Genomic DNA, 13,599 nt, shown 5'->3' on the forward strand with positions numbered 1-13,599 from the left:
CGATACTTTGTTCTCGTGGAAGATCTACATGTGGAAGCCAGCCTCATGCTGAGATGGTAAACTTTATTCAACTACAGTATGTGTGTGAGCCACCTTAAAGACCTAAATAGTGGAAATGCAAGCTATAAATCTATTAAATACACACAAAAAGCCCAAAACCCTGGACACCTATTACAAAAATAGTTCCAGTTCACATAATTAAATAAGAATTTAAAATTACTAGTTAAACACAATTTGCTCTAACCGAAAACATATGGAAAGCCAGAGTCTACACCATCTGTGTTTTCCATATAGGAGCCAATTATAAACAAGCAAACGTATGCAAGAACTGCAACAGTTGCTGCAATCTCCAAGCAGTACATACCAATCACTCCATACATATTAGATGACTGAAAAAGTCCAGACTTGATTTAAGACCTTGATTTAAATCTATTCTTGATCAAATATTAACTACTGCAAGAGACCAACAGTCTCAAAGGAACAGTTTTCGAAGACGAATAACGGCCTTATCTTAGGGGGAAATGAAGAACATTCAAGAAAATTGAAAAGGAACATTGCCCTGATATATTTTAATGCTTTCAAAATAATTCAAAAGATTACTTTACTGACATTTTAACAGATCACGCACATGTCTTATTGGAATCCAAGCGCTGTCACAAATTATCTAGACTGCTTTCTACATTTCTATTTAAAACATTTTTAGGTTATATTTTACAATTCCCAGGAATACTTTTAAAGTTTAGAGAATTGTTTGATATCATCAATAAATTGATATGGATTGCTTTATTAGTAGGCAGAACATAACTTCATTTCACCCCATCATGGCTCTTCCTTTGAAGAAATGTAATGAAAATGCCTTTGCGACCTTTAAAGCCAATGGTGATGTCACAGTGGATATATCCTGAGGCTAATAGAGCTCAGTATCCAAGGGAAAACAAACCTTATCAATGACAGGTGCTGTCATTCGCTCCAGGTCACAGAGCCTGCCACCCATCATTACCTCAAATCTTGTCTGCAGTCTATTTTAGTGGCTCCTCCACATCCATTCCCTAAGACCAGACACATTTAAGAACAGAAGTGGCAGAAATGGGTTTGGATGTGGGGGGAAAGGCAACAGCTACAGATAGCAACATGGGGATTCTGGGGCCCTTTTCACCAAACTCCTGCTGCTCTTAGTGCCTCAGTTGTTTCTTGATTTTTTTAAAAAAAGATCATTACTGCTGGTCAAGAGCCTGAAAATGCCAACGGCCTTCTTCGTCTTCTAGACATTTCAAGCTTCTTTGGTTTCTCTGAGGGTTTACTCCTATAAAACCGGAAACGTCTGTTTATCCTTACTGCACAGTGTATAGCACATTCCTAAAATGGAGTTTTTGCCTTTTGAAAAGGAGACCAATAGTGTCAAAACTGGCCCAACCTTTGGAATCAGCCAGTAAACTAGTGATGGCTATCCTGTGGCCTTCCAGTTGTTGCTGGGTTGCAATCCCCATCATCCCCAAGCTTGACAACAGCAGATGGGAAATGGATTCCAACAACATCTGGTGAGCCACAGGTTAGCCAATTCTGCAGTAAGAGTTACATGAACAGTCAATTCCTACTTTTAACAAAGATGTGCTATAAGAACTCTTTGCATTATAATTTAAGAATTTCTTAATTTCATGTCATAGAATATGACATTATGACATTAAGCGTTAGAATATGACATTATGACATAGAATATGACATTATGACATTAAGCGTTTATTATGGAATTTAAGAAAGCTGCTCTAGGAGCCCTTTGGGGTCAATACTAGGTAAAAATTGCTGAAACAAATAAATAAGGACTTTAGTTTTATGATTTAATATACTGATAATACATCAATGCTATGCATGCACATTTGACACGTAAGTAATTTCTGCTGCTTTTAATCTTGCTTAACCCATAGTAAATGAAGTATTGCAACCGGTCTTGTTACAGGAGAAATCATTATTCTTTCTTTGGGTTTGTTTTTGAAAAGGGGGAAAGCAAATGGTGCAACATGCACAAATGAAATCCAAATATTCCAGCTGATAATGCCATAATAGGGTGTGTAGAATATGTCTTTCAATAGATGGTGTGTAGATGTCTTTTTAATAGATGTCTATTAGGGAGATACAGTGGTACCTCCGGTTGCGAACAGGATTTGTTCCAGAGGTCCAGCAGTATCCCGAAGTTTTTGCAACCGGAGGATCGCTTCTGCGCACAGCGCGGTTTAGCACTTCTGCGCATGTGCATGCGGCAAAAACCCGGAAATATACTTCCTGGTTTGCTGCTTACATATCCTGAAGTTTACGTTAACTGGAGGGATACGTAAGCGGAGGTACGACTGTACTTTTATCAGGTCAACCAAAGCAGAACAAAATTTTGGTTGACAGCTGATGTTGAAGCTATGAAGTTTGCACCTGGTTACAGTCTTGAGATGGAATGGAAGAGGAGGTTCTTTAGGTGTTCAGCAAATATCAGACTGCGTGGAGGTTTCCTGGGAATGAGAAGCATAACAATGGCCAACTTCCCATCTCTGAAAGCATGTGTGTTGGCCTAATAAAGGTATTGTCCTAGTACAGATTTTGATTCTTTTCTTGTAACACAGCTCCCTTTATCTTTTGTGTAGATGTCCTATTCTCCTACATTTTCACCCAACTTAAGAATGAAATTGTTAATACTGACACTATGTGATACAGATTTAACCTTAAACATTATGATGACAAAGTCTAAGTTCTCCTAAATTCATTAAATGATCCCAGTGTTTTAATTTGAACAGACAAAAACATTTATTTACAGGCATAATTAGTAGAAAGAGTATCTTGGTGATAACACCTAAATTAGAATTTACATTGTACTGTTTTGTTTTATATTAGTACTAACATATTTTAATACTGTATACTTTGTTGTTGCTCCTATGCATAAGATTAGTTCAAGACATTTAACTATTTTTGATGTTGTTACTAGGACAAAAATTATGAAGAAAAAAGCAAGGTTAATTTTGTTTAAACAGTAATATGAAATAAAATCAGAAAGATAAGAATAATTTATTTGGCTGACCTGTGCACACTAACCCATTTATTTAAAGCATTTATATCCCGTATTAGTATAAAATATTGAAGACAGCAGGATTTGACAAAACAGCTCTCACTGAAGCAGAAATCTCTGTGTCTAAATGTGGGTTTTACTTATAAACCAGCACAGGATTACTAGTCTCTTCCAATCCATGAGCACTAAAAAGAAATTACTGTAGAAGAGGATAGCTTAAGTGATTGGAAATAGGATATAGAGCTTTTCAGCTCTAGGTCACAGGTTTGGTAAGCCACTGAAGATATGTCTTCAGACACATTCTTCATTCCTGGGAGTCATCCACTGGGGATGTGTGTAAGGTACAATTTCTATGATCCAAAAATACTTTTTCCACTACCGCATTTGCTGTGGCAGAAGAAGGAAGCTAGAAGTGTGTAGAACTGCTCAACTACAATGTAATTCTATGACCTCTTACTTGGACCTTACTGAACACACCATGGGGCTCGTCTTAATCTGCAAACGCTTGCACCTTCACTAATACTGACCTTCATGTATAGAACAAACCATGACTGCAAACCCCTCTCTTTTTTTAGCATTATGAGAAAAAGCCTAGATTCCATTCAGACTCTCACAGTTATCGCTCCCCTTTCCTTCTCCAGCAGGGGCGCAATGAAGTCAGAAGTTAACACTCCCATTTTAAATTTACTGCAGTTAATCATGTAATCTAAGGCCCAAGAGGATTAATATTAACTACAGTTAGTGGAAACAATGCAGCCTTTGACTATGGTTTGGAGTTGGCCTCTTTCCACTAACCATAGTTAAGATTACCCACAGTTTGTCCAGGTTCAGACAGCATGGCAAGTTCAGGTTAATCAAAAACTGAAGCAAAATAATCTGAACTCATCCTTGCAGCTGTACTGGTGGGAAGGAAGACTCACACAAGCGGGGATGGGGGGCGAGGGCGGGGGAGAGCAGGCTCATTCTCACCAAACTAGGATTTAGTCCAAACCAACTCATGGTTTATTACAAAAAATATGATATTTCTTTTTCCTGCACCTACCATAAATATGCTTTCTAAGAAAATAGGAAGTTTACAACCAAGAAATTCTTTTATTTCTTTAGCGCACCAAACAACAGAGCAAGTGCTGTGATTTCAGCTATTACATTGGCTGTAGTTATTCACTACTACCATTCAGAGACATGCAAGCCCCTTTCTTTGTTCTACAAACAAGATTACTATTCACCACCCCCTGCCCATTGGTATTGTTTGGAGATGTAGACATCCCTATATGCCATATGCATAATAAGTCCAAACACTTAATTAAAGCCTATTCATTTTTTGGATTGTCACTGCTTCTGCAGAAGACATGGCAGGGCTTGAATAATAAAGGTAACTGCTGGTGATGGTTTGCCCAGTCAGCAGCTGGTTGTGCTAGACTCTTAACGCAGTTAGAGCGATCAGTGAAAGGGAGACACACCTATGCATGGGAATGAGGATTAGTACAGGAACAAAGGGGAGGAAGAAGACAGATGATCACTGCAGCCTTGCACTTGCCTTTACAGATGACAAGGAACAGAAAATAAGAAAAATACATTGATTTGGGAAATGAAAACCAGCTTAATAAATAGTCCATGAAATAAATAATCAACCTGTAAGGAGCAACTGCTGAATTCTAAGGTAGTAAAACTACTAGTGTGTGAATATATATTGGGGGTGGGGGTGGATTCTGACCATTCTAGAAGTTAGCTCACAGAAGAACAACAATAAAAATAACTGATGAGGTCTCTTAATTTACTGCACTAAGGCAATAATATACATGAGGCTCTGCCATCAAGTTCATTCTTGCAAATATTCTATGGTTCTCTATTTCTTTGTAACCAAATAGAAAGGGGAAGGACCCACAGACAGCGTTACACAGACAAAAGATTGTAGAAATTCTCATGTTCTGCTTAGTTCTGCACAGTGATCACTTAGATCATGGGTGTCAAACACAAGGCCGGGGGCCAAATCCGGCCCGCCAGACCTTGTCATGTGGCCCGCCCTCTAGAAGCAGGGCCGGCGCATCCACTATGGCCAGGACCCCGGCGGAGCGCGCAGCCGTGGGCAAGAGGGCGAGAGCGGCGCCCACCACTTGCTCCGGGGCTTTCAGTTCAGCATGTTTGGGAGCGATCCTCTGGCGGCCCGAGCCCGCGCCGCCTCCCCACAGCCCCGACATCAGGCGCTGGGCAGCCAATGGCAAGCCGAGGCACCCGCGGCCGCTCCTCCAGAAATCAGAAGAGGAGCTCAACAGAGTGCAAAAGGGCCAGAGCCGCCCAGGGTCCAGGCGGAGGGGAAGTCGTGAGCTGGGCAGGCGGTCAGGCGCCGCGCTCCCAGCCTCATGCCCTGCCGAGCTTGTGGGGATTCCCCTCGGCAGGGAAGGCGCTGGAGCCCGCAGAGCTCGCCAACCGAACAGCAGCAGCCGCCGCCACCGCTGCCAAAGCTGAGGCAGGAGCAGCAGCTGCGCGAGGTCTCGCGTTCTCTCAGAGGCTTGCACTGCTTCTCGCGTTCTCCCTCCCCCTGGGTGTGGGGGTGGCTCCCTCTCTCTGGATGGATGGAGTGTGCAGCTGCCTCTCGTGTGTGTGTTTTTAGAAAGATTCAAGGGAAAAAATGTGTGTGCACGCCCCCCCCCCGTTTTGGGTGGAGTGGGGTGGCAACGGCTCTTTAGGTTGTGTTCCTAAAGTTGTGTTCCTCTAAGCCAGGGAGGGGCTGCGAGTTTCTTCCCACCGCCACCAGTACTCTTCCCCCCCACCAAAAAAGTGTGGCGGGGTCAATCTAGCAACGTTCCCTCGTCCCCGATGCTGCAGCCTCCCCGCTTGCCAGCCTTCTCCCGAACAAGGAGTCCTGCTCGCGGAGCAGGATATTATTAGGATTTGCAGTGAAGCATCCGCCTTGATGTCAGGTCTTTGCTCTCCTCTCTCGCTCTCTTTCTCTCCCCCCACCTCCACCCTCGCGCCACAACCAGTCTAGCAAACGGGAGAGGTGAAAACAAAAGCGTCATGTCAAATTGGTTGCGCCACAGCAGCTTTTCGGCTAGTACTCCAAAAGGAGCGCGTGGGGGGGGGGCTTCTCAGAAGGAGGACAGGAAGGACTGCAAGAGCCCTTTAAAAAGGTGCTTTGAAGCGTTAGCACGGGGGGAGGGAGGGGTATGTGTGCAAATCTCAGACTTGGGCCGTGGTTTTAAGAGTTTGGTCAAAGTGTGCGCGTTTCAGACTCCCTCTCCTCCTCTCTCTCCCTGCGCCTCTCCCTCTCCGGAGGTTTAGTATGCTGGCTGACAGCTACGCTCCGATCTTTCCCCCTTCTGTTTGTAGGTCCGATCTTTGCCCCTTCTGTTTTACCGTCTCCTCCCCCCTGCTTTGATGTCTGTTACCAAAAATCATTTTTCAATAAATTGTACAATAATTGTACATTTGAATATCTACTTGCCATTATTCTGACTATGTTTCTGCTTTCAGAGCTAGTTATTACTTACATTATTACAAAAACCAGTAATAATTGAATGCAGTGACAATAATTTATGATAATAAAGAGTGGACACATAGTCCTACAGATACAACCGGCCCTTTGAGGGTGACCAAACTGCTGATGTGGCCCCCGATGAATTTGAGTTTGACACCCCTGACTTAGATCATTGTATCCTCAACACAGCTGAACTGTCCCAAAGTTCCTCATAATGCATGGCTCTTTATCAAGTACAGTGGTACCTCAACTTCTGTTGGAAGCCACCCAGAGTGGCTGGGGAAACCTAGCCAGATGGGCGGGGTATCAATAATAATAAATTATTATTATTATTATTATTATTATTATTATTATTATTATTACTTACGAAGGCGATCCGTTCCGCAGCACTCATCGTAAGTCGAAACCTTCAGGTGTTGTAGCGTCCATTTTGCACATGTGCAAAGCGCGATTTTGCGCTTCTGTGCATGCACAAACCATGAACGCCGCTTCTGCGCAGGCACAGAACGCGCGGGCGGCGAAAATACTTCCGGGTTTGCCAACTTCGTAAGTCGAAACCTTTGGAAGTTGAGGCATTCGGATGTCGAGGTACCACTGTACAAGGTTGCAGTCTGTCACACACAGCAACAAAATTTACCGCAAACAGATCTGTCAGGGCAGAAGGAAGTCCTCCAGCTCACCTATGTATAATCTCTATCAAGAGTCCACATCACTCCCCAGAAAGGCGAAAGAACATGTGACATTGAGTAATCCTGCTAGATTGACCTTACAATTCTGTTTCCTACCGGAAGAATTTGGAAATCTTGTCTAACCTTGTCTACTTGTGATCCTACATAAGACACACAAGGCAAATATGGTTCAACTAAAGTCTTTAATGCTGCACACTCACTCACCTAAGGCAGTGGGGCTTACTTCAGAGCAGGCATATATAGGACTGTGTTGTAAGGGAATGTGTTTTTACACATTTCTTATACAGCAATCATCTGTGATCACAATACATGCTGTCAGGATACTTTATGAAGACAGATCTGCTGCTTCATTAGGCCAGTCAAGAAATAAAATCTGCTCGAATTGGACATTAGTAATAGCTAATTTGATGGAAGAGTGGTATTTCCAGATTTAGTTGGTGGCCCTTATGGAAAAACTTGTCAATTGGGGGGCGGGGTGGAAAATCCAAGAAGAAAAAGATGCATTTCATGTGAAATGCTTTTGTTGTTTTAGTCAAAGAGTATGATTGGCTTCCTCCAGCAACTCATGGGGCTTTATGGAGATATATTGTAGGTTAATTCCCCCCCCTTCTCTCTATGCTTGGCTAGCTGATTACTTCTTATGATGGTTCCCCAATTGCTCCGTGTTGTGTTTATATGTTCATGTGTTATGGCTTGTAAATTTGTGGGAGATCTTTTGCGGTCTACTTGTTTTGTTCTAAACATGCATAGCCACTTTAAGGAGCTTTGTATGCATTCATTCAGCTGAGTGGCAAGATGCGTTGAAGCCCCTATGATGACTTCTTTTAAGAAGCTAGTAAATTATCACAAGAATGTGCTGCTTGCCACATTATATATGACAGATGTGGGTAGGAGACTGAGAAGCAAGCTTATATCTTTGCTGTACTTTTGGGAAACAAGGTGGAGCAGAAGGAGAAACTGGGTGCTTGCTATCTATCTCTCCTCCAGTGTTGATGCCAAGAAATGAAGAATCTAGGAGGGACAAAGGATGAATCAAGACAGGCTTTATCTAAGCCTCCCTGCCAGACCTGGAAGAGCTCTGAAGCAGCCTTCCTCAACCTGGTGTCCTCCAGATATAGTTGGGAGTCAGCCCCAGTCAATGGCTAATGATCAGGGATGATGGGAGTTGTAGTCCAAAACAACTGGAGGGCATTAGGGCTATCACAATCTTCTCCCCCATTTGCCTCTCTATTCTCCTCCAGAAAATGAAAATATACATATAAAATATACAATAAAATATTCTGTACAGAATACAGAAAATAATTATTTTGGAGAACTTCTCTATCAACCTCTTCCTCCAACCCAAATTTAAATAAAAAGCTTGCCTGACTTTCGAAACAGTACAGTATAGGAATTTGATGTGTAAGTTAAACACAAGTACTGTAAGAGATCAGGCGAGGAGAGGAATCCTGATCAATAGTTCCAAGGAGGTTTGCTTGTTGCAGACCCTATCCCTTTGTATCTATTGATTTGTGGAGGGGGGAGTATTTTAAATTAATTGATTTAAATGATTTTATTGCTGCTTAATCTGTTGGTTTAGTGCATTTTACCTAGATATTTATTATTTGTTTTCAACTTTTCGTAGTCCATTTTGAAAGTTTTGGCTGAAGAGCAACTAATTCATTTCTTAGATTAATAAACAAATCTGTTCTTTATACTCAGAGGTGTCAAATGGAGTGTCGTGTTCACCATTGATGGGGTCTCTAGATTATGTACTCTATATCAAAACTACTGCAAATGTTAACATTATCCAAATCTATTTTCTCTCCAAATTCTGTTATTTGGGATAAACTGTTCACTTTGGCCTTTCACAGATTAAGAGCTGACCTTTCACGGATTAATTGGTAGTATGATTTACAGCGTGACAGACTACCTCTATTGTGTTACATTATTTATAAGCATGGTGTGAAGGCAATTTGAGTTGCATATCTGTTTAATGCAAATTTGTTACCCATTAGCACCAAAAAATCCTATCTATCATGGTGCTAAGGATACAATGAAAATGACACTTATTCCACTTTTTAATGCACATCTCCAGATTTTAAGAAGAGGTGAGGTTTAAGATTCAAATTCTTGCAGCCCAAGAACTCATTAACGGAACTTTGGCAAGTCATGATGTTTCTAACCCTAACACAAGCGGTCAGAATAAACAAACGTGTCTCCTCCTTTTTACGTATTTTTACATCATGATAAATAGTGATGTACTTATTGCAAGGATTTAAAAAATCTTGCAAGTTCAACTATGCAAGTTGAAAATATTATAAAGATCAAACTTTCAAGCACTTTACACATAGAAACATCCTTTTCAGCTATAACTAACAAAAGCTGCAGAAAAAAACCCTAAGGGTTGATTATTATTTCGAATGTCATTCATTAGTTGAGTTTATTTATCCCACCATCAAACATGAGACAGGCTAGATTCCAACCATCTACTGCAGCTGAACCACTAGAGAAATCAGGTGTACAAATGTTAGCTCCACACTTCTTTACAAACATGCATGAGGGGTAGAGGTGCACAAATGACCAATAGCTGGTTACACATGTGGGGAACATGCATGAAGTCTTAGTTTATCTTCTTAGATTTTGGACTCTACTGCTTTTAATCTACAGCGTTTTCAAGTATGTGTGCCCGCGTTTTTCTTTCTTTACTGTACTGTACTTCTGACTTAATATCACGAGGCTTCCGGGATATGCATTCGAAAAGCGAGATCTAAACACCTGCAGCAATTAATTCAAGCCAAGCCAAGCCAAGCCTGGGACGTCCCTTCCTCCCCTTGGACCAGCGGATCCGGCACGAGAAGAGCCACACACAGCCCTTCCTCGTTGGCACCTGTGGCATTTGCCAGGCATGTGTCCGTTTCTGTCCAGCAACAGCTGTCACGAGCCAATCACATTACTACACATACAAATAGGAAGGAGGCTCCTCCGAGCTGGGTCCTACATTTTAAAGCGGGGTGGGGGTGGGGGTGTTTAAAATTTTTTTTTAAAGCAAGAGCAAACCCGCGGCGATCGACGCCGCGCAGCGCGCGCGCACATACACAAAGAGAAGCGGCAAACAAAGAAAAACGCAGCTCGGGAAGGATGCTAGGGCCCGCCTCGGAGGCGCACGATTCTCCCCCGGAGGAGCTTTAATATTCCGCTCAGTCTCCAAGGCATGACAGCGAGCAGAGGGGCGGACCCGGCAAGCTTAACCTCTTCTCACCCGTTAAATCCAGCCCGGAGACGGCCACGCATTTCCCTCGACGGCAGCCCCCCCGGGGTCCTACTTGGCCCGCTCCTACCCAGCGCCTTCCCGCCCCTTCTCACCTTCGCTTTGCCGGCCTCCAGCTTCTTCTGCCTCTCCTCGTCCTCCATGGCCCCTGCGCGAAGAGACAACAGCGTTACTGCGCGCCAGGCGGAAAGGCGAAGGGGGCGCCCCAAGGGGACGGCTCCCCTCTCCGACTCCTCCGCCCCGGCTCCTCTGTCACCCCGGACGCGCTCAGTGCGCTACGGGGACTGGGGACTCCGTGGCGGATCCACCGGCGCCGCCATCTTCATCTCCACGTAAACATGCGGCCGGGGAAAGTGACGTCCGCGCCGCCGCCGCCGCCTCCTTCTCCGCCTCCTCCTTCCCACCGATCTGCCAGCAGCGACCACCTCCAGGGAGTTGCTTCTCCCGCGGCGTTGCGCGTCTCAGGGCCGGAGGTGGTTGCCATAGTGCAGGCGTCCCGACTCCTGGCCCTTTCGCAAGCCGTTAGGGTTTTAAGGCGGGCTTTCTTTCTGAGTTAAAGAGCTCAGTTCCGCGGAAGCGACTGGTTGAAAGCTGCCTAGGACGCCTGTTGGATCTTGTAGATGTGGGCGCCTCTGGACATGCACAGAGTGCTTTGAATGCCCCCAACACCGCCACACTGATCCACAGCTGTGGCGCAGCACGTCCAGGCTAAAGGGCGTGACTTGCAAGCCAGACTGAAACGAGCAGGGTATTAATAATAATAATAATAATAATAATAATAATAATAATAATAATAATAATAATAATAATACTATTATTACTACTACTAATGAATGAGCAGCAGAACCTTGAGACAAAATGGCTGGCTTCGCACATTTTTAAATAAGACCATTATCCAACTATATGACAGTTCATTCTGTGGCTGTAGGCCACTTGCTGACCAGATTTGCACATGGTTTGGCATAGTTTGCTAAGCTATGGTTTGGCAAGAACAACAAGCATGTGGGCATCCAGAGCAAAAATTGACCTTCCCCTGATACTGATGTAGAGCTGCCCAGCAGAACTGTAAACTAAGCCATCATTTTCTTAGCACAACATGAACCAAGGCTTAAGTGGGAAAGAGGAAAAGATACATATAAAGGCCCCTGTTTGTTCATTCATTCAGTGAGTGCTCACCTGTTCATTTGCTCTCTGTAGCTGGTGCCTGCTGTTCACTCATTCACTCGCCATCATGCCTCATGTGAGTGACCCCGTTCATGAGTACAGTTAGCATACCCCTGACCAGGCATCCCCAAACTGTGGCCCTCCAGATGTTTTGGCCTACAACTCCCATGATCCCTAACTAACAGGACCAGTGGTCGGGGAAGATGGGCACTGTAGTCCAAAACATCTGGAGGGCCGATGTTTGGGGATGCCTGCCCCTGACTATTAGGTCCAGTCGTGACCGAGGGAGCCGGCGTACAGCTTCCAGGTCATGTGGCCAGCATGACAAAGCTGTTTCTGGCAAACCAGAGCAGCACACAGAAATGTCATTTACCTTCCCACTGTAGAGGTACCTATTTATCTACTTGCACTTTGACGTGCTTTCGAACTGCTAGGTTGGCAGGAGCTGGGACAGAGCAACGGGAGCTCACCCCGTCGCGCGGGGATTCGAACTGCCGACCTTCTGAGTGGCAAGCCCTAGGCTCTGTGGTTTAACCCACAGCGCCACCCGCGTCCCTTTACAGTTAGCATACTATTAACCAATTGCCTAGGTAGGTGGGCTAATAATAATAATAATAATAATTTATTATTTATACCCCGCCCATCTGGGCGGCTTCCAACAGACATTAAAATACAATAATCTATTAAACATTAAAAGCTTCCCTAAACAGGGCTGCCTTCAGATGTCTCCTAAAAGTATGGTAGTTTATCTCTTTGACATCTGGTGGGAGGGCATTCCACAGGGCGGGTGCCACTACCGAGAAGGCCCTCTGCCTGGTTCCCTGTAGCTTGTAGTTCCCTGTAGTTCTCGTAGCGAGGGAACCGCCAGAAGGCCCTCGGCGCTGGACCTCAGTGTCGGGGCAGAACCATGGGGGTGGAGACGCTCCTTCAGGTATTACTGGACCGAGGCCGTTTAGGGCTTTAAAGGTCAGCACCAACACTTTGAATTGTGCTTGGAAACGTACTGGCATACAAATGAGTTGGTTCATTCAATACATGGATTTATATATGATGGGGCTCACGTGCAGCACTTAACCCATGGCTGCCATCAACCCTATTCTGAAGCAAGTCCTCTTAAACCACCTGATTACTAATATTAAGTTATTGTTGCTTGGCGCACTTTTAGCTTGTTTTAAAGAGTAATGTTGGGTTTCCAAAGGTACAACATGAAATGCCTTCTCTCAAAATGTTTTCATTTGATTTCCTATGATTGGTTAGAAAGGACATAGGCATTTTAAAAACTGGATTGTTTCATAATATATTTACTTAATCATACTGACTTTGAAAATAGTTAGCTCCTAATATCACATAAGAAGTGTGATCCTTCTAGAGAGCACAGGAGGATAGCTAGGGAATTAAGTCTGAGTCAATTACATCTACAGATCAGGAAATACCTTCAAGGATAATGCTGTTGTCCGCAGATTTTTTTGTGAGAAAGGAGTTAGTGATACTGCAAATGAGGCCACGTGCATTTTCACATGTCATGTATATCTAAGGCTATGAGAGCTATGGATTGCATAGCAATGATAGATGTGGAATGAGACAACAAGAAACACCTCATAACACCAGACTCCATTAAGGAGTAGCAAATTTCCCTGCCTTCTGATCATCCTGATACCGTGGCTTCATTGGCCATCTGTTCTGACAAATGAATTTCCATTGATGTTAATTTCCTCCATGTGAAAAATCTAAAGGCCTCTTTCATATATTTATTTTCTTGCTGAAATTGCATCACACAGTTGTGCCCACAAGGACAACAGAGAAATCCATTTCTGTTTCATATTGGTGGCATGCATCTGGGCCAGTTACATACACACACACACACACACACACACATTAGAATATCACATTGTCACTTGATCTCATAAACGGCAAAACCAAAACAAACTGTAAGTGATAATATCAAATACAAGAATGAAAATGTGCAGGTGTC

General features: G+C 43.6%; 1 protein-coding gene across 9 annotated transcripts in view; it reads right to left on the bottom strand.

The window, feature by feature from the left end:
- The window catches only part of AKAP9 (A-kinase anchoring protein 9), a 105,996-nt gene extending 95,187 nt beyond the window's left edge, over window positions 1-10,809 (bottom strand). For all 9 annotated transcript variants that reach the window (XM_035129723.3, XM_088653609.1, XM_035129721.3 and 6 more), the window contains exon 1: window positions 10,559-10,809. In XM_035129723.3, coding sequence (XP_034985614.3) covers window positions 10,559-10,606 — 48 coding nt within the window. In that variant the 5' untranslated portion in view covers window positions 10,607-10,809. The remainder of the gene's footprint in view (window positions 1-10,558) is intronic.
- Window positions 10,810-13,599: the final 2,790 nt, after the last annotated feature.

This window comes from Zootoca vivipara, chromosome 11, assembly GCF_965207765.1.
Source record: "Zootoca vivipara chromosome 11, rZooViv2.hap1.1, whole genome shotgun sequence".
NCBI lineage: Eukaryota > Metazoa > Chordata > Lepidosauria > Squamata > Lacertidae > Zootoca > Zootoca vivipara.